Raw genomic sequence first — 25,288 nt, 5'->3', positions numbered from 1 at the left:
GCGACCAGCCTTACCAGCAGGAAAGGCTGGATTATCTGTGATAGGAGTTAAAGGACCCAGGGGGTCTATAAGCGAACATCCAGGCCCTAAGGACCTCAACGCCATGAGGGTATGGTAAACAACAAAGGAGGCTTGAGTCGGTCTGTTCCCGGGCAGGATCCACGGCAGGGATGATAGGGTACTGGGACATAGTTGTTGAGCCAAACGGACCCATAGTTTTGATTCTTGGTTATGAAAAAAATCTAAAACACGTGCGTGAGTTGATGCCAGATAGTAGAGCCGACAATCCGGCAGACCAACCCCACCCGTACCCCTGGAACGAGTCAGCAGAGCCCGGCTCAGACGTGGACGACCAGTCGGCCAAATGAAGGAGCCGAAGCATCGCTGAAGCCGCAACCAATAGGAGGATGGAATAGAGATGGGGATCGTCTGCAGGAGATAAAGTAAGCGGGGGAGGAGAGACATCTTAATAATATTGATACGACCAAACCAGGAAAACTCAGTCTTATGCCAGGAATTAAGATCAGTGCGAAACTTGGCCAGTAGGGGGATAAAATTATTTGTAAACAATTGTGTAAGGTCCCCACTTATACGGGCACCCAAATATGTAATACCCCTGGAGGGCCATGAAAAGGGGAAATTACTTTGGAGAAGCGATACTAACGGGCCTGGAAGAGAAACATTTAACGCCTCAGACTTAGAGAAATTGATTTTGAAATTAGACCATGTTCCAAAACGAGACAACTCGGACATCAGTGAAGGGAGAGAGACATGAGGGTCTGTGAGATAGACCAATAGGTCATCCGCAAATGCCGAGCACTTGTATTCCTTCCCTCCAATGTTAATACCCTTAATATCCGTGTTGCTCCGAATGGAGGCCATGAGGTGTTCCATAACCAGGACATACAACAGGGGGGATAGGGGACAGCCCTGTCGTGTGCCATTGTAAATAGGGAAAGGTGCCGAGAGGGAGCCATTTATTTTTATTTGGGCCGAAGGCGTGCGATACAATGCCATAATTTTTGCCAAGAGAGAAGGTCCTATTCCCACATGCCGAAGGGTTTGGTAAAGGGCAGGCCACGATATTCTGTCAAATGCCTTTTCAGCATCCAGGGACAGGATCATGAGCGGGATTCGGTTAGTCTGGGCGTGGTGAATGATATCGAAAGTTTTAAGGGTGTTGTCACGGGCCTCCCGACCAGGCACAAACCCCACCTGGTCCGGGTGGATTAGTTCAGGCAGGTATTTATTCAATCTATTGGCGAGCAATTTAGCGTACATTTTTAGGTCTACATTGAGCAAGGAGATGGGACGATAACTGGAGCATAATTGAGGGTCCTTACCCGGCTTAGGGATCACTACGACATGAGCCAAGGTGGAACTAGGAGGAAACAGGACCTCCGGGGAAATAGAGTTAAAAGCTAACAACAAAAGCGGTAGCAACCGGTCCGCCAACACCTTGTAGAACTTGGCAGTGTAGCCATCCGGGCCAGGACTCTTCCCCCCTGGGAGATCGGTTATAACCCTGAGGAGTTCCGAGGAAGTGAAGTCCGAATCAAGTTCCTCAGCTATCTCCCCAGACAACGGTGTGAAGGGGGATGAGAAAGAATCCCGGTCCGGCGGATGGGAGGGGGCGGGGGTGGGAGGGTCAAGGTTGTAAAGATCAGAGAAAAAGCTATGGAAGCACTCCGCTATCTCTGGGGTCGTGTGAACAACTTGGCCAGAAGGAGCCTTAGTATTTGGGATGTGTGACTGGGCAATTCTAGTTTTTACAGCTCTGGCCAACATACGTCCGCTCTTATTGCCAAACTCGTAGAATTTACTGCGACAGACTTGGAGAGCGCGCTGCTGGGCAGAGTCCAACAGCCGTCTGGCGTCCTGTCGGGCAACCTGTAACCCCCGTAAAATCGGAAGAGACAGCGCACGTTTGTGAGCCAGTTCAAGAGCGCTAATTTTTTGGAGAGCAATTTTAAGGGAGTGGGCCCTTTCTCTTTTAAGGCGCGCCCCGTGTTTTATGAGGACCCCCCTGAGAACGCATTTAAGGGCTTCCCAACGAACCAAGGGGGACGTGTTATCCTGGGCATGATCAAGTGTGAAATGTTCCACAGTTTGAAGCAAATCAGCATGGCACACCCCATCCAGGAGCAGGGACTCATTCAGTCTCCAAGTCCAGGGGCCTTTAGTGATGAAGGGGAGATGTAAAGTACAATATACCGGGGCATGGTCAGACCACAGGATACTGCCAATGGACGTAGAGGCTACCCAGGGGAGAGCATGTTGCTGAAGGAAAATGTAATCCAAGCGACTGTAGGTGCCATGCGGATGGGAGTAAAAACTATAATCCTTATCCGTGGGATGTTGAATGCGCCATGCATCACACAGTTGAAGTTGTAGGAGAGCTCGCCTCGCCCGCCTAATAGCACCGTATGCAACACTAGAACGACCAGTAGAATTATCCACCGTCGGATCCAGAGTAAGGTTAAAGTCTCCGCACAGCACCACAGTCCCCCGGACCACCGGAAGGGCGGTTTCTATAAGTTGAAGAATGAAGGGCACCTGACCCTGGTTAGGAGCATAAGCGTTAATCACCGTGAATTCCCTCCCACCAATATTAAGCACTAAGATGAGGTATCTCGCCTCGGGATCCACAACAAGATTGACAACCTGATGGGGGAGAGACTTGTGAAGGGCTATGGCAACTCCACACGATCTGGAGAGGGGATTATTACTGAAATGCCACGTAGTGTAGTGTTTGTGCTTGATAGTAGGGGCATGTCCCTCCTTAAAATGTGTCTCCTGGAAGCATGCGATGTGTACCTTACGCTTGTGTAGATGGTGTAAGATTTGCGCCCGCTTTTCAGGAACATTCAGCCCCTTCACGTTGAAGGAGGCAATATTAAGGTCAGCCATGGATGCAGACTAAACGGCTCACTGAGGTATGCCGGGTAGCGCACGAAGGATCGGAGTCCAGGATCACCAGGAGGGAAGCAGAGGAGGGAAACAAGCTAGGAGTAAAGAACAGAGCATTAGAGAAAAACACAGACATAAAATCAAACAAAAAAGGCATTACGAAAACAACTGCCGCACAAACTAAGCGCACAATTGCGGAATACCAAAAATTCGGTCCAAAACCTACAGGGGGAAGGTGACAACTATGCATAAGAGTTATCCGCACTCCCTAGCGTACAATAATATAAGTATTAACAGCTTAACATCATTTGCATACTTTAAATAATGAGAGAGGAAGACATTGGAAGGCATCTGAAGGTAATACTCAGAGCAACAAGCAATCTTGAAATCAGACATCAAGTAAGTAAGTAACAGGAGGAATTCCAGGAGCGACAGTCCGGAACATCATGCCGAACGGGCGGTCTCCATGGGTGGAGTAGGATCACGTTCTTGTCGGCGTCTAGATCGTCTGCGAGGTCCACGCGGAGGACGACCCTCCGCCACAGCTAGGGGCCCAGAGAACGGGCGTCTCCCCCGCGATCCCCCGCCAGCAGAGGATAACAACGAGGGCCACTCCGGTAATGCAACATGAGGAAGGTTCAAGTCCCGCAAGAAACCAGGCAGGTCGGCCGGGGATCGCACAGTATAGGTACGGCCCTCCTGTCGAACCATCAGGGCAAACGGGAAGCCCCACCTGTAGATGATGTCCCGGTTCCGGAGCACCTCCAGCAGGGGTTTGAGAGCAGCTCTTTGCGCCAGCGTGTGTCGAGATAAATCCGGCAAAATACGCAACTGCGTGCCTTGGTGGAGAATGATGGGCTGCCGTCGGATTTTTTGGAGGATAGAGTCCTTGATTGCGTAAAAATGGATTCGGCAGATGACATCCCTCGGCCGAGGATCATCAACACTTACAGGGCGGAGAGCTCTATGTGCCCGGTCGATCTCTATATGGGTATTCGGCGGACGGCCTAGTAAAGTATTGAAGATGGTGGAGAGAGTCGAAAACAGCTCAGACGCAGGAACAGATTCGGGCAATCCTCGAACACGTAGGTTGTTCCTCCTATTACGGTTTTCAATATCATCAAGGTGCTGCTGCAAAGTGAACAACTGAGCTGAGTGCTGCTGAATAGTGGATTGGATATCTGCAATAGTGGCATTATCAGCCACCCGGTCCTGCGTAAGAGTGTCCACCCTCGTAGAAAGTGAGGAAAGTTCAGCACGAAACTGTGTAAACTCCAGCTTGCATTCTTCAACGATCTGTCTGGCGAAGGACGTCATATCAGCCCTAGTAGGCAACAATTGAACAAGCTGGCGGATATCTGAGAGAGTCGCCGGCCGATTTTCACATATAGATCCAGACGACGGGTCAGTAAAACTTAATCCCCTACTGGCTGGGGTGTCCACTTCAGGCGACGGGAGTGGGTGCAATTGAGGACCTTGGCCACTTGCAGGTAGTGCAGGGATAGCCCCAGGGTGCTGGGGAGCTCCCATAGGCAGGGTCGAGGCTATGGTTGTTGGGGCATTGGGGAAGCTGTGCCATGCAGAGCCAGAGGACCAAGAGGGAGAGGCCCCCACCAGCCCAGGGTCCCTGGGTGGGAGGGGAAGATCTGGAGCTATCAGTCCCACAGCGTGTGAGGTGAGCTGGGTGATGGGAGGCTCAGGGCCTCGGTACTCACTGTGCCTCCTAGCTAGCTCCTCCAACTGCAGCACTGCAGGCAGGGCAGGTGTGGTGTCTCCCACTCCCGGGGATGGTAGTAGGCCGCTGTCGGGTCTCGGAAGGAGAGGGCCTGCAGGCCATGAGAGCAGTGACGGGGGAGGGTGGTGTCCTGGCATGCGCAGGCCCTCCGGAGAAAGCCGGCCGCCATCTTGAGAGGCCACATGGTCCTGTGACAGGGGAACGGCGTCCGCCGCTTCAGGGGCCCCTAATGCCTCCCAGCTAGACCGGGGATCTGGTGCCTCTGGGTCCGGTACCTTCTGCGTTGGCACACTCTCTTCCGGAGCAGCTGAAAGGAGGGCCGTGCTCTCCAGAGCAGGCCCGCATCCGCACGCCTCATGGTCCCGGCGGCCATCTTGGAGATCGGCAGGCGCTGTCGGCCGTGCCGCAGGAAACATCACAGCCCGGGAAGGAGACAGAGGACCGGGGACCCTCAAGATCTGCACCTCAGAGGGTGAGTGGACGTGTCCTTCTGCCATCCCCGGCCCCCCTGTGCACTGGTCCGTTGGGGATGGAGAGGTCGGGCGGCCATCTTGACCACCGGCCTCGGCCCGCGTCGCAGCCCGCAGCTGCATCTGGGGCTGTCGCCCAAAATACTCCCCGATATCGCGCTGGGGCAATGAGGGGCATGTAGGGGCTGCTGCCTTCGTTTTTTTTTGATTCTTCCCCATAGCTGGGAGCGGATGTCAGCCGATTTCGGGAACGCTAAGAGAGGAGCTGGAGAGAGCACGTCTTCACTCTCCCATAGCTGGCCACGCCCCCCCTGTGCGTTCTTTTTTGGCGCGTAATTAGGACTCCCATTGCCTTTATGGGAAAATTTGGTGCGTTATTGGCACACTTTACTCGCCAAGAATTGCACGACGTGTAATTTTATTATGCTTGTGTAAAAAAGTTTGTTGTACGCTTTCCCGAAGGGAAGATTAAATCAAGTGTTTTTAACACATATTCCGCCATGTAAAACATGCCAAAATACTCCACAAATACACACTGTGTGTACAGGATTGTATGACGCTGACCAATCAGACCAATCAGCGTCATACACTTCTCATTTTTCCAGCCCAGCTTCTTTCACTGCACAATCACCCTGTAACAGTGAGAAGTGTATGACACTGATTGGTCAGCGTCATACACTCCTCTGTACAACGCCCAGTTGGTAAAAAGTAAAAACACGCCCAGTTGGTAATTAAGAAACTAATTAGCATAAATCTAAAATTGTTCATAACTTGCTCAAAAATGACAGTTTTTCTAAATAAAAACCACTGCTGTTATCTAAATTACAGCGCCGACCAGATTATGTAGGAGATAGGGCACTTATAATCTGGTGACAGAGACTCTTTAAAGAGGATCTGTCACTAGTTTAGTAATGCCCTATCTCCTAGCTAATCTAATAGGCGCTATCACACTGAGAATTCTAGTGAAAATTGTGTCCCAAAAAGTTTTATTATTTTAAAATAAAAAATAAGATTATTTTTTTTTCTAAATATACAAATGAGGCTATACTAGATAAATATGCAAATGAGGCTATACTACCCCACAGCCTCTGACGCTGTCCTATCAGCATGAAGCTGCTTCACACAGCGTGAGAGAATGAGGCTGGAGGAAAGGCGATCACTTCAAAAGTTCATATTAAGGAGGAGATTCTAATCTTTCATATGACACCAGTTCTAGCTTTGAAACAACCGAAGGGATCACCAGTACGTTTTTTTCTTTGTCCTTCTTAGGAATCCCAAGTGAGGGTTCGCTCTCCCTACTGAAAACATTTGAACATTTATTCTCAGATAATTTATTTAAAACTGTCTTTTTTTTAAGAATGAACATTTGTCAAAGCAATTAAATGATCAGGAAAGAGAGTTGGAGCGAAGCAGAACAGTGGTAGCAGAATTAAAGTCTAAATGTAAGTAATATTGTATTTCTGCAAATAATTTGTAGTGTAAAGTGTTGCAATGTAACATGTATTTGCAGCAAAATCTGCAGTGGAAAGTTGATCTGTAGTAGACTTTTTGCGCTGCAAATTTCACTGCAGTACATGCAGATTTTCTGTGGATTTGTTTCAGATTTCACCCTATGCATTGCATAGGGTTAAATATGCTGTCATAACCCGTGGCATTTCTGCTACAGAATAACCATACTGCAGACTTCATAGTCTGCAGCATGCGCTGACGTCCGTGATTTTTCCCCCGCTATTTGTGGATGGTCCAATATGCATATTTGATATCATAAACATGCTATCGTTAGAATACATACAGGGAAACACTTGTACTGCTTAAAAGTGCTGTCTTGTGTTATGCCTGGTGCATGACAAAGGGATTGGAAGCACGCCAAATAAACAATCCCTATGTCAAACAACCATTTAGACCCTTCACTTGACATAATACAGTGTATCAGTTTTGCCCAAAGTTTTCCTTTAAATAGAAGTCCACATAGATCTTCTGGTTCTTGCTCTATACAACCGATGGGTAAAAAGAAAAGAACAAAATGATTGCAGACCAGAGTTTTTAGCATTTTTTTTCACCCACTGATGTGCAGCTACAATAAAAGATAATGTGACAGTACTTGTGTGATGTATATAATTACTTTTTGTGAAATTGATTTTTTTTTCTTTAGTAAAAGAACTTTCTGAAGAAAATAAGCAGTTTCAGCAAGGAATGGGAGAAATCTTACAGGCCATTAAGGACTCTCATAAAGATTCTAGCCTGAGAGGAAGTGAAGCAACTCTTATCATTCCTAGTCTGGATAGACTGGTTAATGTGAGTTTATATGAGAAAATATCAAATCTGTGCAAAATTCATTTGTGAACCAGATATGTTAACACAACAGATTCAAGAAATGTTCAAGTTGTGTCTATACAAACTGTTGTATGGAAAAACCAACACTGTCCACTTCAACCGCAATTCCTTGGATCAGTAGATGTTAAAGTCCGTTATAATTGATTATTGGAGTTGCTTGAGAAATCTAAAAGTTGTCATAGACAATATTCTGTTTTTGGTTAGTGATGTTTTACATAAATGGTGTTTAATCCCTGACTTAATGTTAAAAGTTCGTTCGCAAACTCGTTTGGCTGGAATATTATGTCTTGGTCAAAAAACTATGGAAATGTGACCAAAACAGAAATAATGCAAGTGATGAGCTGTAAATCCAGTTCAAACCAAGAAGATTCTGACCACACAAGATGTTACAAGATTGCTTATCTTGTTTTATTCTTTTAAAAGTATTTGTCATAATCTATATGGGCTTAAAATGTATCCAGTTAGGCCCCATGCACACGGCTGTGCCCGTAATCACACAAAGTATGGGAGCACAGGCCGTAAAATGCCAAAGAACGGACATGTTCCATAATTTTCTGAACATTTCTACGGCACGGACACCCATCCGTAACGATATAGAAAGGTGTCCAATAGAACTGAATGGGTCCGTAATTGCAGACCGTATTACGGTCCGCAATTACGGAGAGTTTTTATGGTCGTGTGCATGGGGCCTTAGGCCTCACCCACACGACCGTGCTTTTATGTCCGCAATTTATCAACATTTTTGTTGATAAATTGCGGGCATTTATTTCTAGTGGCACATGCACCGTGGCCTGCTTCCACGGATCTGGGGTGGGGCCGCAAATCTGGGTTGCAAAAACTCCGGACAAGTTATTTTATGGTACAGATTTGCGGCTTGACTAAACTGGTGACATAAATTTTTTTTGTTGCAGATCCGTGAATCCCGATAAGACACAAATGCAGAACAAAAGTTTTTCTGCGGACAAATAGGCTACAATGGGTCTGTGGTTTTGCGGCCTGCAAAACCACTACGGTCGTGTGCATGAGGCCTTACAGTAAATTGTGTCCTATTGCACCATATTACACTAGTGATTTTTAATTAGTTGAAAGGATTTTGCTATGATTTCGCCTTCTTTTTCTTCTTCATCATATACCAACAACATGTTAGTGCAGAGTTCTTGTCTCCCAAGGATATGGTTTAGGAGAAGAAGACTCCACTTACATTGTCATGCTTAGATAGCACTAGGTAGAAGATTCAGTTGAACTTGAAATAACCTCTTATATGTGCACAAATTGTAATAGGTCATAGTGTGAAGATTTTTCTCTCTGAAAAGTACCCATTTAATACATAAAGAGACCATTATTGAATTCTGGTTATTAAAATTGTTAAAGATGTTAATCTTTTTAGGCTTTTGAGACAAAGAATACTAGCGGCATATTTGATGTTGGTGTACATCTGAAAGCCCAAGTTGATCAACTCACTGGTAGAAACGAGGAGTTAAGGCAAGAGCTGAAAGGTTCAAGGAAAGAGGCGGCAAATTTTTCGAACCTATTGGCCAAAGCTAATGAGAAGGTATGTAAGTGTTTACACCAAACGGTTGATATGTATCAAGGGATGTGCAATTCAACAGATGATGTGTAAGTGCATTTTAACCAAGGAGAATAGTTTTTTTTAAAAATGAAAAAAAAACAATAATCACACACACACACTTTTAGTGTTTAATTTTTGTTGTTGAAGACTATATATGGATTATCAATAATATTTTAATCCATGGGATAAACTATTACCATTAAATATTCAAAATGTATGTGTAGCGTATCATGGTAAAATATGCTTTGTATTCTTAAATACTGTAGCATTCTTTTTGCATTTCGTTTTTGGAATGAGCACTAGCTTAGTCACCATCTAAACATGATTTACATCACTTATTCACTCACTTCCAAGCATGACCATTGTTTTCAACTTAAGCAGATACATTTTGGTTTGCAAAAAGATGTCTGCGATATGGCTGTAATGTCTCTTATTCTTCCCTAGATTTCACACCTTGAAAATGAAGTCACACTTCTTCGTCAGTTAGAAGGGGCAAACATTGTGTTCAAGGCTGTAAATCTTCCTGAAGGAATGTCTCTTTCCAGTACTAATCTCATCAATTCTATTAACGAGTATCTCTTACATCTTCTTCAGGTATTTTGAAAGTGTATTTTAACTTATTCTGCTCTCTCATATTTTCTTTAATGTAAAAAGTGTATTTGTGTAATAAAGCTGCAGTTGTAATGTAACCAGACACTACCATAATTATGAGGAACAGGTAGTAGGTTCTCAACCCAGTTCTAGATATATTTCAAAACTCTGCACACTCCGATTAAATTAGTTTCTTCAAACAGATTTTTAAGGCACATTTTGGTGGACTTTTTGGTCAATAGAGCTGTATTACAAGAGGGTTAATGCCCACCTCATTACCGAGACTGTTTTGGCAAAAAAAATTTATTTTCTTATTCGTCTCATTGGGAAACAGGGACTGTGGGTATATGCTGTCGTCATCAGGAGGCATGGCACTAAGAATAAAAAAGTGTTGGCCCCTCCAACTGGATATATTTTTTATATGTTAGTTTGTGATTTTCTTTCTTTCCTTGTTGCTTCGAAACGGGAGACACAGTCCCACTGTCTTCGAGCAACCGCCAGTTGTGCTGTCCCCCTGCCAATATGGAGACGAGACGGACAAGAGCACACGCTCCTCTGTTGCCCACAAGCTATAGGGTCATCCCTCTGGCTCCCAAACAGTGTCCCACCTCAGCTGTAGCTGGCATACAGAGGGGGCATTCCTGCTGATCTATACCTATGAGAGAAGATGGCTGGATGAAGAGGGGTAAGTTCTCCTTCGATTGGTGCAAAGCCAACCCATGATTTCTGGCATCCAATCGCAGTGCAAAAGGAGAGGATCCATCTTCTCACATGCTCTGCTCACTTGTTGTGTGAGGTACTAGTCTTGCATTCTTGCACTATTTGAGTTGGACTCATTGTCACCTGTTTCGTCAGTTTTTACAATGAACCCGGCGAGCGCCTATATTGCCATGACAGATACCAGAGGAGAATCTACCCGACAGGGACCTTATGTAACTCACTATGCTTGCTCCACATGTGGCCATAAATTTTCATGTGGTCTACCTACTCCTCTGTAATGCGTAGCCGGCCTGCTGTTGCAAAGGCGGGCACAGATGCCCATCATGGACTGAGTGACATTAGTGAGTTCACCAACGGCCCGGGAAAGGGAATGAGCTCATTTTGAATCGGCACATTCCTCTCTAGGCATGGGCAATGCTGAAGGTAACTGAGATAGTGGGATCATAGGTAGGATAGACACAGATGTTTGGCTTAGAGAAAAAAATGGTCAGATCTGCTTGCCCTCACCCACCATGTGTATATCCTATTTTCTCAGCAACTCCGCCCCACACCAGAGGAGAAGTCTGCTGCACTTTCCCCTCGTAGGGAGGTTTTGTCTGAAGGAATTTCAGATTTTAACTCTGAACTGGATGAGGAACAATCCACTAAATTGTCTTCTACTGTGGACAGTCTTGTCCAAGCGGTCCGGGACACCTTACAGATCACTGACACGGAGCAGTCTTTCCTAACCGAGACGGTAAACTAATGCCATCCCAGATGGTATTTCCCTTTCAATCGAAGTTTGAAGGGGTAGTCTCCAAGATATGGAAGCATCCTGACGAGAAGCTAACCCAGACATTTTTCTCTGTCTAGCATTCTGACATTTCTCCAGTAGGGGTTGGATCGCGGTCTTGGCCTAAGTTCTCTTAATGGGCTTGTTTCTGTGTTGTCCATACTCTTCAACAGACCACTTCCATCCAAGTCTCATGTTCAAACTTCTTACAGGGGGTTGCTCACACAGTGCCTCCTATTAACCCCTGACTCCTACTTTGGATCTGACATATTCTTTCTGCCCTGTAGTCAGCCTCATCTGATCCTCTATGAGAGACCCCATTACGTCTCACCTGGAAGGGGGGGGGGGGGGGGTTTCCTGTGGCAGTGACCTGTAACCAGAAGGTTTCTGAGCGGACACCCCTGTCGTCGTCTGCCGTATTTGAAGTCTATGTACACATTTGAAATCATCAATTTTGCAGCTTTGTCTAGCGCTGAAACCTGTATCGGTCAGTTTAGCGGGGCTGACAGGTTCAGTGTCAATGGGTCGAGCTGTTATCGATCACATCTAAGTTCAGAACTTAAATGTGACCGATAACAGTTGGATCCTGCGTGACCGACGCGCCGGTCCCGCTGTCACTGAACTAGTCAGTCCTACTGGCCTGACGGATTCAGGTCTCCGTGCTAGATGCAGCTGTTCTGTATGCAGGATACAAAAGCATTTTTGCAGCTTTTTTTGAGCTGTATCTCAAAAAGTTCAAATTCATTTTAATAAAAAGTATTTGGAAAGTTTCACAAGACACCCTGAAAGACATGATTTTAAAGATGTACATAGCCTTTAAGTCTCTACCAGTTAGAGGCAGTACTGTGTACTGTGCTTTCTTTTTTGCCTATAGTGGTCTCCTTCCACCTTAACAAGGATATAATTTTGCCATTCTTCTGCCCTCCTCTAGTGCATCCTAAGGAGCGCATTCTACACAATCTGTATGTTGTCCGCGACTTGCAGGTCTACCTCTAGCTCGCTACCTCTTTCCGCACATCCGACTCCTTGTTTGAGTAAGGGTTTGAAAGCCCCTAAGGCTACTTTTGCTTCATGAATTTTGTTGACCATTCCTGAGGTTTTCCGGGTCATGGGGAAGGAACCCGCATTCTGGGTGAGTGCTCATTCCTCTAGTTCGGTTGGTACTTCCTGAGCTGTGCGCTATCAGGCTTCTGCTCTTCAGGTGTACAAGGCGGCTAACTGGTCATCTCTAAACACGATCACCAAATTCTACAGGATGTATACTTTTGCTTCAGCAGATGCTTCCCTTGGTCGCAAGATCTTGCAGGCCTCTATGAAGTAGATAACCATGTCCTTTTTTTATTTTTTTTTATTCCCTCCCATGGGGGCAGCTTTATGACGTCCCACAGTCTGTGTCCGCCAATAAGAGGTATTTTTGAGTACTCCCCTTTTCTTGTCCAGTCTATTGGGCATCCATTGAACATGTGTTTTGTTTTTTAGCTGGTTCTGATATTGTTTTTCTCTTTACCTTGTGTTCTGCTTTTCCTACTGCTTCTGTACAGACTGAATTTGCTCAGTGCCTGCAGGAGGTGCCAATACTTTTTATTCTTAGAATCATGCATCCTAGCGGCAAACGCACATACCCATGGTCTGTTTATTCCCCAATGGACTGGCCGAGAAAAACATTTTATGTTGTTTTTATTTAAAAAAAAACCTCCTTTTTCCATTGGTACATTCAGAAAGCCATAACTTTTATTTTTCTGTCGACATGGTTGTTTCATGGCTTGTTTTTTGCGTGATGAGTTGTATTTTTTAATAGCACTAATTTGGGTTACATATTACTTCGCCATTAACTTTTATGAACTTTTTTGGGGGGGATAGGAAAGAAAACAATACCTAATAGGCATATAGCTATGGCAGTGCTTTGTTAGGCCCCCTGCTGCCATTGCAACCCATCATGGTCGAGGGATGTCAGAAGACTTCCCTCCCTCTGTCTAACTAACTACCTAGATGTTGCCCGGCATTTATGGGGTTAACGAAGTAGCAGTGCTGTAGCAGTACTCCAGGGCCTTCCCTGTGACTGCTACTGTATAGTAGCTACGCGGTCACAGGGATCTGCAACGCTAACTGGCATTGGCAGATAATTAAAGCAGCCACCCGTTTATTATATGGTGTCTCACAGTTAACTGCCTACCCCTGCAACATATATATAGTCGTTTAACGGTAGGCAAGTGGTTATATTAATAAGTGTCTTCTAAAAGCAATTACATCGACTATATCTCCTTAAGCCAAGGCATATATGTGTTCTAGGGACCATCACCTGGCAGTCAAATGGTCTGCTGACTGAACCTGTTCACCAAATGTTCTGATATGCATTAAAGAACTGTTTCAACTTATAAATAAACTGGTTTAATCAAATAAAGCTGCATACGTGTGTCAGTACTTCAGGATATATCTTGGGTTGAGTAATCCTTTAAAGGAAAAATCCAGCAAAAATTGTCCGCTGACATGTCATGCATACGTGTTCATATATCACATTGGTGTAATATGTTTACTTAAAGCAACCATGATTTCCAAAATGAAAGGGATGAGCATTACATAGTCTAATGCATTATTTCAAATCTAGTAGAGATTTTAAGAAACCGCAAGTAATGTTCACACAATGTTTAGTTGCAGAACTTTTCATTATAGAATGGTTAAGCTTTCTTAAAACGGTAAAAACCTTCAAAGCAGCAGGCCTTTTCTCATGTGCTTCACAGACTGTATTGCACCATCAAGGAATATTGTCATTTTAAGATTGATGATTAGATTCAGATGTAATAACTTGCAACTTTCTTATTCCAAAATACAGAGAGAGATAGTGGACTCTATCCTTGTACTCTATTAAGTTACCTTTGACTGTTCGAGAATCGAATACATTCTGTCTTTTGTATTTTATTACAGGAAGTAGAGTCTAAAGAAAAGTCAGCTGTTAAATTGGAGAATGCGCTTGAAGAATACAAGAGAAAATTTGCAGTGATGCGTCACCAGCAGGGGCTAATTTACAAGGAATATCAGAAGTAAATGGAATATATTACAACATATTAAAGTGGTATTCCACAGGATGTGCCATAAATGTCTGATAGTTGCGGCTCCGAGAGCTGGGATCAGTATCTATTTAGAGTACGGGAGTCCCCAGACACCACTTGGGAATACGTATGCTTAAAGTAGAGGTGGCCGGGATTACAGAAACAGTGCAGTTTGCTGTGCTACGCTGTTTTCGGAACTCACATAGAACTGAAAGGGAGTTCGGAAACATTGTACCTCGCTGTGCTACGCTGTTTCTGTAAATTCTATTCACTCCTATGGGGAGCTACCGAAACAGCGTAGCAAAGCAAACTGCGCTGTTTCCATAAGCCCAGCCACCTCTCCATACAGTCTCCACCTGGATGTGACTGCCAGCAGCTGCCTCAGACCGTGTCGGGGCATTCCCTTTCTCAAGATTGGTGTGGGATAGCTGGGAAATACATCTATCAGACCTATATGGCACATCCTGTGGCATAATATAGTGCCTTTTATACATTTGTGTGTGTTCTATGTTAAATATTTGTACTATGATTGCAACATTTTAAGGTCTTGTTTTGGATGGATTTGTGTGGTTGTCAGTTTCTGGACATTCGGAAGTTGGGTTATAACTAAAAGTTCTATGCCTAAGTTTGGATATATAGGCTTATATGTTATTTTTTGCTCCTGTTCATATCTCTAGTGAAAGAGAATCTTGGCAGGCAGACATAAAAAGACTGAAGGAAGACATTTCTAAATGGGAAAGTCAAAAAGAACAGGACACAGTACAAATGAAGGAATATATGGTAAGGTCAAGTCCTGTCCACTTCCTCTAACGTGTTTTGTAAAGAACGTTGAGATGAATTGCAGCATTATGAATGCACATTTCCAACCCTGTTTAATACTTTGTAACACACAGCCACATCCCTGCTCTAATGACAAAGATCAGAGAAACCTCTGTACTCCACCATTTAGGACTGACGAGAGGACTTGCCTTTGATCGTTGCTCATGGAAATCCCTGTGACCTGAATAGAGCCTATACCTTGTATGAGCAGCCAGCCCAGGGTCTACATTCCCTGTTAGAGGAAACTTACAATGCATTCGGAAAGTCTTGAGACCCTTTAAATTTTTTCACATTTTGTTATGTTGAGGCCCTGTGCTAAAATAAAAAAAAAAATCACGTTTTTCCCCATCATTCTGCACTCAATACTCCATAATGACAAAGTGAATACAGAATGTCAGTAATCTTTGCTAATTTATTGAAAAGGAAAAATTTAAATATTGCATTGTCAAGTATTTAGACCCTTTACTCAGTACTTAGTTGAAGCAACTTTGGTAGCAATAGCAGCCTCCGGTCTTTGTGGGTACAATGCCACAAGGTTTGCACACCTGGATTTTGGGATTTTATGCCATTCTTCTCTGCAGATCTTCTCAAGCTCTGTCAAGTTCTTACACAGTTAGTATGGTTAAAAAAATACATATGTTGAGCAAGTTCAACCAAGGGATGGGAAAAAGGGAAGGGATGAAATACAAATTCTAAACATTGACATAGGAGCTGATATTTTTTTGTTCCAGGAAATTATCTAAGCCTTTTTTAAAGCCATCTACTGTCCCTGCTGTGACCAGCTCCTGCGGTAGGCTATTCCATAGATTCACCGTTCTTACAGTAAAGAAGCCTTGTTGCCTCTGCAGGTTGAACCTTTTTTTCTCCAGACCGAGGGAGTGCCCCCTTGTTTTTTGAGGGGGTTTTACATGGAACAGGTTTTCACTATATTTCTTGTATGGGCCATTCATATATTTATATAAGTTAATCATGTCCCCCCTTAGTCGTCTTTTTTCAAGGAAAAATAGGTTTAATTCTTTTAATCTTTCCTCATAACTTAGATTCTCCATACACCTTATTAGTTTAGTTTAGTTGCCCTACACCTTTGTATTTGTTCCAACTCCAAGGCATCCTTTCTATGAACTGGAGCCCAGAACTGGACTGCATATTCTAGATGAGGCCTCACTAATGCTTTGTAAAGTGGTAATATTACATCCCTGTCCCGCGAGTCCATGCCTCTTTTAATACATGACAATATCTTGCTGGCCTTAGAAGCAGCTGATTGACACTGCATGCTGTTATTTAGTTTATGATCTACAAGTACACCCAGATCCTTCTCAACAAGTGACTCTCCCAGTATAGTTCCCCCTAGGACATATGATGCATGCCGGTTGTTGGTATCCAGATGCATAACTTTACATTTATCTACATTAAGCCTCATTTGCCAAGTGGATGCCCAAATACTTAGTGTGTCCAAATCAGCTTGCAATTTATGAATGTCTTCCATAGACTGAACATTACTACATCGCTTGGTGTCATCCGCAAAAATAGAAATAGTGCAAGGTCGGATGGGGACCGTCATTGAACAGCATTTTCATGTCTCTCCAGAAATATTCGATTGGGTTCAAGTCAGGGCTCTCACAGAATTGTTCCTAAGCCACTCTTGTGTTGTCTTGGCTGTGTGCTTAGGGTCGTTGTCTTGTTGGAAGGTGAACCTTTGGCCCAGTCTGAGGTCCAGAGCTCTCTGGATCAAGTTTTCATTAAGAATATCTCTGTACTTTGCTCCATTCATCTTTCCCTCAACCCTGACCACTCTCCCAGTACCCGCTGCTGAAAAACACCCCCACAGCATGATTCTGCCATCACCATGCTTCACTGTAGGGATGGTATTGTGCAGATAATAAGCAGTGCCTGGTTTCCTCCAAACATGATGCTTAAAATTGAGGCCAAAATGTTTATTCTTGGTTTCATCTGACCACAGAATCTAGTTTAGGTGCTTTTTTGCAAACTCCATGCGGGCTTTCGTGTGTCTTTTACTGAGAAGAGGCTTCATTCTGGCTGCTCTGCCATAAAGCCCAGATTGGTGTGGAGTGCTGCAGTGATGGTTGACCTTCTGGAAGTTTCTCCTATTTGCACACAGGATCTTTAGCGCTCAGCCAGAGTGACAATTGGGTTCTTGGTCACCTCTGTTACCAACGCCCTTCTCCCCCGATTACTTAGTTTGGAGGGGCGGCCAGCTCTAGGAAGAGTCCTGGTTGTTCCAAACTTTTTCTATTTAAGAATTATGGAGGCCACTGTGCTCTTGGGAACTTTCACTGCAGCAGAAATGTTTTTGTACCCTTCTCCAGATCTGTGCCTCCACACAATCTTGTCTCTGTTCTCTACAGGCTCATGGCTGTGCTCATGGCTTGGTTTTTGCTCTGATATGCATTGTCAGCTTTGAGACCTTATATAGACAGTGGTGTGTCTTTCCTAATCATGTCCAATCAAATGAACTTACCACAGGTGGATGTCAATCAAGGATTAAAAACATTTAAAAAATTATCTAGAAAAATGGGAGGACCCCAGAGCGAAATTTCAAGTGTCATAGCAAAGGGTTTGAATACTTATGTCGATGAGAAATTAGAGTTTTTCATTTTTAATAATTTTGCAAAATTTTTGTTTTAAAGAGGCACAATGACCAGATTATAAATGCCCTATCTCCTACATAATCTGATCGGCGCTGTAATGTAGATAACAGTGTTTTTTTATTTTGAAAAACTATAATTTTTCACCAAGTTGTGAGCAATTTTAGATTTATGCTAATTAGTTTCTTAATAGACAACTGGACGTGTTTTTACTTTTTACCAACTGGGCGTTGTGTAGAGAAGTGTATGACGCTGACCAATCAGTGACCAATCAGTGTCATACACTTCTCATTGTGCCAGCCCAGCTTCTTTCACTGCACAATCACACTGTGCAGGGAAAGAAGCTTGGCTGGAACTTGGAGCTGTTTATAACTTGGTCAAAAATGATCGTTTTTCTAAATAAAAACCACTGCTGTTATCTACATTACAGCGCTGATCTGATTATGTAGGAGATAGGGCACTTATAATCTGGTGACAGAGCCTCTTTAACTTTGTCATTTATGGGGTATTGAGTGCAGAATGATGGGAACAAATTAAATTTTTTATTTTAGCATAAGGCATCAACATGACAAAATGTGAAAACAGTGAAAGGGTCTGAAGACTTTCAGAATGCACTGTAGGTATACCCTAACAACTGCCTGTGTACTATAAATACACTAACTAATGTATTGACATAAAGACATGCCATTACATTGTAATAAAAAAAAAATATTTTAAAAAATCCCCTTTTAGGATTAAGTAAAATAAATAGAAAATATCAGTAAAAAAAAACAAAGAAACACACAACCTGTACTATAAATGTATTCACCATTTTAAGAAACCATAATGTGCTTGTATGTCTAGGGTGCTTAAAGGATAAAAGGTCCTTAATACTATATTTAAGAGGGCTTTCCTGATGTGCAACAAGAATAATGCAACGTCATGGGTTTATCCAGTTCAGGTTTTAGGATATAATTTCCCTGGGTGGCTCCACTTTGTTCTTTATTTAGACAGCTCTTGTAGTGTAGCTAAACGTTTGACCAACTTCTGACATGTCATCGTGACGTGTCAGAAGTTTGGATTGGTGGAGGTCCGAGCACTGAGACCCCCACCAATCTCTAGCACAAAGCAACCGCTTCGTGTCCGCCTTTTTCCGGAAAACCGATGTATCGGAGTACAGGCTCATAGACTTTCTATTGAGTCCGTGCACTGATACATTTATTTCCGGAAAAAGCTGAACAGACACGAAGCGGCTGAGCGCTCACACGAGTGCTTCATCTGCTTCATTCTAGGGATTGGTGGGGGTCTCAGTGCTCGGACCCCCACCAATCCAAACTTCTGATATGTCACTATGACATGTCAGAAGTTTGTCAAACGTTTAGCCACACTTTAAGCACCAATGGTATGAGATCTGGGTTATTGGAAGCTTTTGCTACTACACTGCCCAGCACTCTCAGATTTTGAGCATAGGACAAAGTATAATGCATTTCCCCCTATTTCACACCACAGAATTTGGTAGAAGCACTCAAGATGGAGCCAGATGAAATTAAAAAACTGCTGGCAGAAAACTCCAGAAAAATGACTGTACTCCGGGTGAATGAGAAGTCCTTGACGCGGAGGTACACAACATTGTTGGAGATGGAACAACATTTGCGGAAAGAAAATGATAAACTGAAGGGTGAAATATCTGATATGGAGGCTGCTGTGGGAGAAAGAATTGGCTACCTACAGAGATATAAGGTAGTTTGGAGAATCCCCACTCATCTGAAAGGTTCATTCTCAGATGTCTTAGGCTGTGTTCACATTAGCGTTGGGTTCCGTTGCAGCTTTCCCTCGGAGGAACCCATGAACGGAAAGCAGAACGGAAACTAAAGCTTCCATTTGCATTATCATTGATTTCAATGGTAATGCTTCCATTGCAAATGTTTTTTCTTTTGTTTCCGATCCGTAAGGTTTCAGTTTTTTAGTCTAAACAATAGCGTAGTTGACTATGCTATTGTTTCCACTAAAAAAACAGAAACCTTACGGATCGGAAACAAATGGAAACCATTTGGTAATGGTAATGCAAACGGAAGCTTTAGTTTCAATTTGCCCTTCCGTTCATGGGTTCCTCCGAGGGAAAGCTGCAACGGAACCCATGAACGGAAAAGCAACGCTGATGTGAAAGGCCCTTAATCTGTAAGGTTTTCTCTCTTGGATGTTAAATGTTGAATTTTTGTATTCTATAATTTTGATACACAAATGTATCGTTAAGACACCTCCATCTGTAGCCATCTTTATTTTTACAGATGTACTATATGCACAAACCTTTAAATGACATCTAGTATATAGCTAGATTTGTAGTACTACTGGCAGTGTCCAAGTCACAGGCGTCAGTGTCCTTGAGTTTAAAATACCTTTTTATTTATTTTTAAAGCAGAGCACAAATTATTGCAAGAGACTTGAAAAGAATCAGAGGATTTCAAGCCAAAGCCTAAAAATTTGTTTTATACTATATAATCAAAGATTAGATGCAAAAAAAAAAAACTACCATTGTTATTTGGACTTTAAGGCTGGGCTCACACAGAGTTTTTTGCAGGCAGGAAAATCTACCTCAAAATTGAGTTTGGAATTTTGAGGCAGATTTTGCTCTACCTGCACGCCGATTTTCGCCTGCGGCCATTGAGTGTCGCGGGCAAAAAACGCAGCGAAATACGCTTTCTCTGCCTCCCATTGATTTTCCCATGAGACGGCTTTTCCGCTCGCGGGAAAAAAATGCCTCCGCCTCCCATTGAATTCAATAGGAGGCATTTTTGGACGTTTTTTTTACGCGGTTTCCGCATCAAAAATTGTGTCAAACAACTCTGTGTGAACTGGCCCTAAAAGATGCATGACTACAGAACACACCTGGATTTAAACAATAGAAAATAAAAATATTGCATACCAATTAAAACCTCTCTGATGGTCTAAGGGAGTGAATGTTGATGCATGGTGGTCTAGGGCAGAAAAGGGGTAATATATTCCCTGTTTATTTTATTCCCTAGTGGGGTTAGTATAATTTCCTCTGGGGGCCTAATGTATATGGGGGTTTATACATAGGGATCAAAGGTATATTAAGTGGGTTCACATATTATTCCCTGGTGTCCTAGTGTAACTAGGGGAGTTTTACCTGTTGGGTTACTCACCACCCAGACTATAGGAATTTGTCCTGTCAGGAAGCTGAATACGATGTTCACATAACATTTAGGTTCTCCTACTGCCCTACACTAATCATACAGATCAGATCAGAGTCGGACAGGGAGATAGAGAACTGTGTGGCGAGAAGCTGAGCACAATGTGCATATCAGTGTAGGGCTGGAGGGAAAGCTAAACGTGATCAGTTTACCATTAACTCTAGTTTTTTCATAGGAGACTTTATAGAGTGTAAACATTTATTTTATAATGGGAATGGGTAAACAAGTTTTTTTTTTTTGTTTTTTTTAGTACTGCTGCCATGTAATCTTATGCTACTCTATTGAAGGCCTTCTAAGCGTTTGTGCTTCGGAAGGACAAAAGGCACGTTGTGGCGTCTAGCGTAAAAGATTACATTAACCCGTTATTGACCGCCACATAGTGTTTTTACGTCGGTCACAAACGGGCTTTATTCCGATGCAATTGCCTTTCTACGTCACTGCAGCGGAATAAATAAACAGAGCAGGGAGCTGTCAAATCTCCCTGCTCTCAGCTGCCAGAGGTAGCTGAGAGCTGTCGGCGTCCCTTCTCGAACGTGTGAGATCAATATTGTTTTGGAGAGAGGAAGGGAGCTCCCTCTCTCTACCACCGGCACCCGGCAATAAGATTGCCAAGTGTCTGTCTGTCTTTGTCAGCCGGAGGGCCTAATAAAGGGCCCCAGGTCTGCCTGTAGTGTGTGCCTGCTAGGTCATCCCTCTGGCATGACCTATCAGATGCCTGTCCATTTTATACGGACAGGCATAATATACTGCAATACTTCTGTATTGCAGTGTATTATAAATGCGATCGTATGATCGCATATTGAAGTCCCCTAGTGGGACTAGTAAAAAAAGTTCAAAAAAAAGTTTCATAAAAAGTGTATTTTTTTTTTTTTTTTTAAAACTCACTTTTTCCCCTTACAGACTGCTTTATTATTAAAAAACAAAATAAATTTAAAAAGTTACATATATTTGGTATCGCCGCGTCCGTAACAACCTGACTATAAAGTTATTACCTAATTTAACCCGCACGGTGAATGCCCGAAAAAATAAAATTAAAAAAACATGCAAAAATTGCTGGTTTTTTTTTGTGTTTTTTTAATCCAGCCTTAATGTGATTTAAAAGTAATCAAAAAGTCGCATCTACTCCAAAATGGTACCGATAAAAACTACAAGTCGTCCCGCAAAAAAAAAAGGCCCTCATACAACTGCATTGGTGAAAAAATAAAAAAAGTTATAGCTCTTGACCCTAAAACAAATCATTTTGAAAAGAAGTGTATTCACTGTCTAAAAGTAGTAAAACATACAAAATCTATATAAATTTGCTATCGTTGCAATCACAACAACCCGCTGAATAAAGTTGTGTTTATACCACACGGTAAACGGTGTAAATTTAGGACGCGAAAAAAGTGTGGCGAATTTGCAGTTTTTTTTCTATTCACCCCCAAAAATAGTTAATAAAAGTTAATCAATAAATTCTATGTACCCCAAAATGGTGCTATTAAAAATGACAACTTGTCCCGCAAAGAACAAGACCTTATACAGCTATGTCGACGCAAAAATAAAAAAGTTATAGATCTTTGAATGCGACGATGGAAAAACTTAAAAAATTGCTCGGTCATTAAGGTTTAAAATACCTTCGGTATTAAGGGGTTAATAAACCTTGTGTATTGAACTTTCCTTCTCTAACTGTGACAATCATTGTATGTTTAGGGTTGATATAAGCTTGGGAAGCAATCTTTTAATACAGTTTGCTAAGAGTTTAGCCCACCACTTTTTGTCAGCATTTAAGAGAGATATACGGCGGTGGCTCCCGCGTGCAGTCGTGCCTTTACCCTCTTTAGGCAGGACAGTGATTAAGGCCCCATGCACACAAACCTGCTTTTGCGGCCGCAATTCCCCCGAAAATCCACAGGAGAATTTAGGCCCCATTCATTCCTATGGGGCCATGCGCACGACCGTTGTTTCCATGGTCCGTGCATGGCCCAGGAGCCCGGACCGCAGAAAGAACGGACATGTCTTATTATGGCCGTGTTCTGCGGCCATGTGCACGGCCGGCGATTTGTGGGCGGCTTGCCGGTGCACTCCGCTGCCGGCCGACCCGAAAATCACGTCCGTGCACATGGCTACGGTCGTGTGCATGAGGCCTTAGGCTTCAAGCATTTGTTATTGAAGAGCTTCTCCCAATAGAAGTAAATTGCATACTTTTAGTAAGCGAGGCACTAAGATGGTAGAAAAGGTTTTGTAGTAAATTATAGGTAACCCATCTGGGCCTGGGCTCTTCGCATTAGGGATAGAGAGCATAACCTCTCTTAGTTCTTTTTCTGTCTAGGGTCAGAATGGTCACTTAATCTATGGAGTCTAACTCTAATTGGGGGGGAAACAAAACAGAATCTATTAAGGCCTGTAAAAGGAAATTTTATTTACGAATTGTCTGTTTTGGTTTGCTGGAATCAAGATTGTATAGTGCTGATCTAGCCGGCGATAGGTGTCTTGTCCTGGTAAGTCAGGAAATCGAGTTTGCAAATGGATAGGCAGGATATCCATATGCTGCACTTCAAGTCTTCCCAGAGTTTAGCCAAATAATTAGATTGTTTGATTATGATCTGCTTCCCTAATTTTATGATCAATAGTTAAAATCTATTTTCCGCTGGTTAAACCAGTTTGAATTTTTTTTTCTCCATAATAACGTCAGTCAGAGGTTTTAAAAGTCTCCGTTTAGCTAGAGTGCTTTTCACCACCTCCTGGAAGAACAATACCCTGGAGTTTTCAAAGGAGACATTTTGCATTTCTCTTGCCTTATGCAGCAATGCTGCCGTATCTAAATAGTTCAATGGACCAGACGGTTCTATGGTAGCTAGCTTGGCTTTCAGTCCTCTGTGTATTCTTCCTATATTTTTCCTATTGGCATGTTTAGGAACCATGAGGGTAGAGAATAGTGTCATAGCTGCGGTCGGCCGGGCCTCCGTGGCCTCCCTGGTGCTATCTACAGGGGTGGGGTGGTGCTATCTACAGGGGTGGGATGGTGCTATCTACAAAGGGGGGGATGGTGCTATTCACAGGGGGGGGGGGGTGATGCTATCTACAGGGGGTGGCGCTAACTGCAGGGGGTGTGGTGCTATACAGTGGGCTATGTGGGCACTATCTACAGTGAAAACTATGGCACTATGTGGACACTATCTACAGTGGGAACTGTGGCACTATGTGGGCACTATCTACAGTGGCACTATGTGGGCACTATCTACAGTGGGATCTTTGGCACTATGTGGGCACTATATACAGTGGGAACTGGCACTGTGTGGGCACTGGCGCGATCTAAAGGGGTATTGCAGCGCTCCAGGTTTATGTGGGCCTTTGGGCGACACAGATTGAGTAGGCCCCTTTGCGGGGGAACTTGCGGTAGCAGAAAACGAGACTTTGTTCCCCCATATATACGTTTGGCCCTGTTTATGTCCCCATATAGAAGTTAGGCCTCCAGTTTGTACCCCTATAAATTTAGTGCCCTCTGTAGATAGTGCCACACAGCCCCCTCCCAGGTAGTGTCAAACAACCCCCCCAAGGTAGTGACACCCCCCCTCCCTGATAGTGCCACACTGCCCTCCTCCTCCTGGGTATTGCCACACAGCCTACCTCCCTAGAGATAACGCATTTGGGGTTCCCTCTAGGAGTGGAATCACAAGCAAGAGCATTGCCGGCACTCTGGCTGGGGATTCCGCTTCAGGAGAAACCCCTGGCGTCACTGTCCATATATGGACAGTGTTGTCAGGGGCAACCCCAGAGCCATAGTCCCTGGCAGAGCACTACAAGCACTCTGCCTGGGACCAGGGGCATAGCTAAAGGCTCATGGGCCCTGGTGCAAGTATTCAGCTTGGGCACCCCTCGCCAACACCACCAGAACCCTGCGAACGCCTATGCCCAGCTGCGTTGTCTGACCGACCCCATGAATGCCCCACAGTATAATGCCTCCTATAGCTGCCCCCACAGTATAATGCCTCCTATAGCTGCCCCCACACAGTAGAATGCCCCCCTATAGCTGCCCACACACAGTAGAATGTTCCCCATAGCTGACCACCCCAGTAGAATGCTCCCCACAGCTTCCCCCACACAGTATAATTCCCCCCATAGCTGACGACCACAGTATAATGCCCCCAGTATAATCCCACTATAGCTACCCCCACAGTATATTGCCACCCATAGCTGCCACATACAGTATAATGCCCCCCATAGCTGCCCCATACACTATAATGCCGCCATAGCTGCCCCATACAGTATAATGACCCCCATAGTTTCCCCACACAGTATAATGCCCCCTATAGCTTCCCCATACAGTATAATGCCCCCATACAGTATAATGCCCCCATACAGTATAATGCTCTCCATAGCTGCCACATACAGTATAATGCCGCCCCAGAGCTGTCCCATACAGTATAATGCTGATGCCGGCCCTATACATAGGCACTGTGGTGTTTTCAGGGGCAGGGACAAAAAAAAACCCTGACTAATGGAATTCATCCATTTTTTATTTTTTTTAACTCCCATGAAAAACG

General features: G+C 43.8%; 1 protein-coding gene across 1 annotated transcript in view; it reads left to right on the top strand.

Annotated features, from left to right (window-relative positions):
• Positions 1 to 25,288, top strand: part of CEP290 (centrosomal protein 290) — a 214,458-nt gene that overhangs the window by 68,572 nt on the left and 120,598 nt on the right. Inside the window, exons 18-24 of the mRNA XM_075856803.1 lie at positions 6,473 to 6,557; positions 7,268 to 7,410; positions 8,837 to 9,001; positions 9,464 to 9,613; positions 14,025 to 14,140; positions 14,827 to 14,929; positions 19,063 to 19,293. Of these exons, the coding sequence (XP_075712918.1) occupies positions 6,473 to 6,557; positions 7,268 to 7,410; positions 8,837 to 9,001; positions 9,464 to 9,613; positions 14,025 to 14,140; positions 14,827 to 14,929; positions 19,063 to 19,293 (993 nt within the window). The remainder of the gene's footprint in view (positions 1 to 6,472; positions 6,558 to 7,267; positions 7,411 to 8,836; positions 9,002 to 9,463; positions 9,614 to 14,024; positions 14,141 to 14,826; positions 14,930 to 19,062; positions 19,294 to 25,288) is intronic.

This window comes from Rhinoderma darwinii, chromosome 3, assembly GCF_050947455.1.
Source record: "Rhinoderma darwinii isolate aRhiDar2 chromosome 3, aRhiDar2.hap1, whole genome shotgun sequence".
NCBI classification, from domain to species: Eukaryota; Metazoa; Chordata; class Amphibia; order Anura; family Rhinodermatidae; genus Rhinoderma; species Rhinoderma darwinii.
Note: the sequence above shows the minus strand (reverse complement) of the source record. Positions and strands in the feature narration are given on the sequence as shown.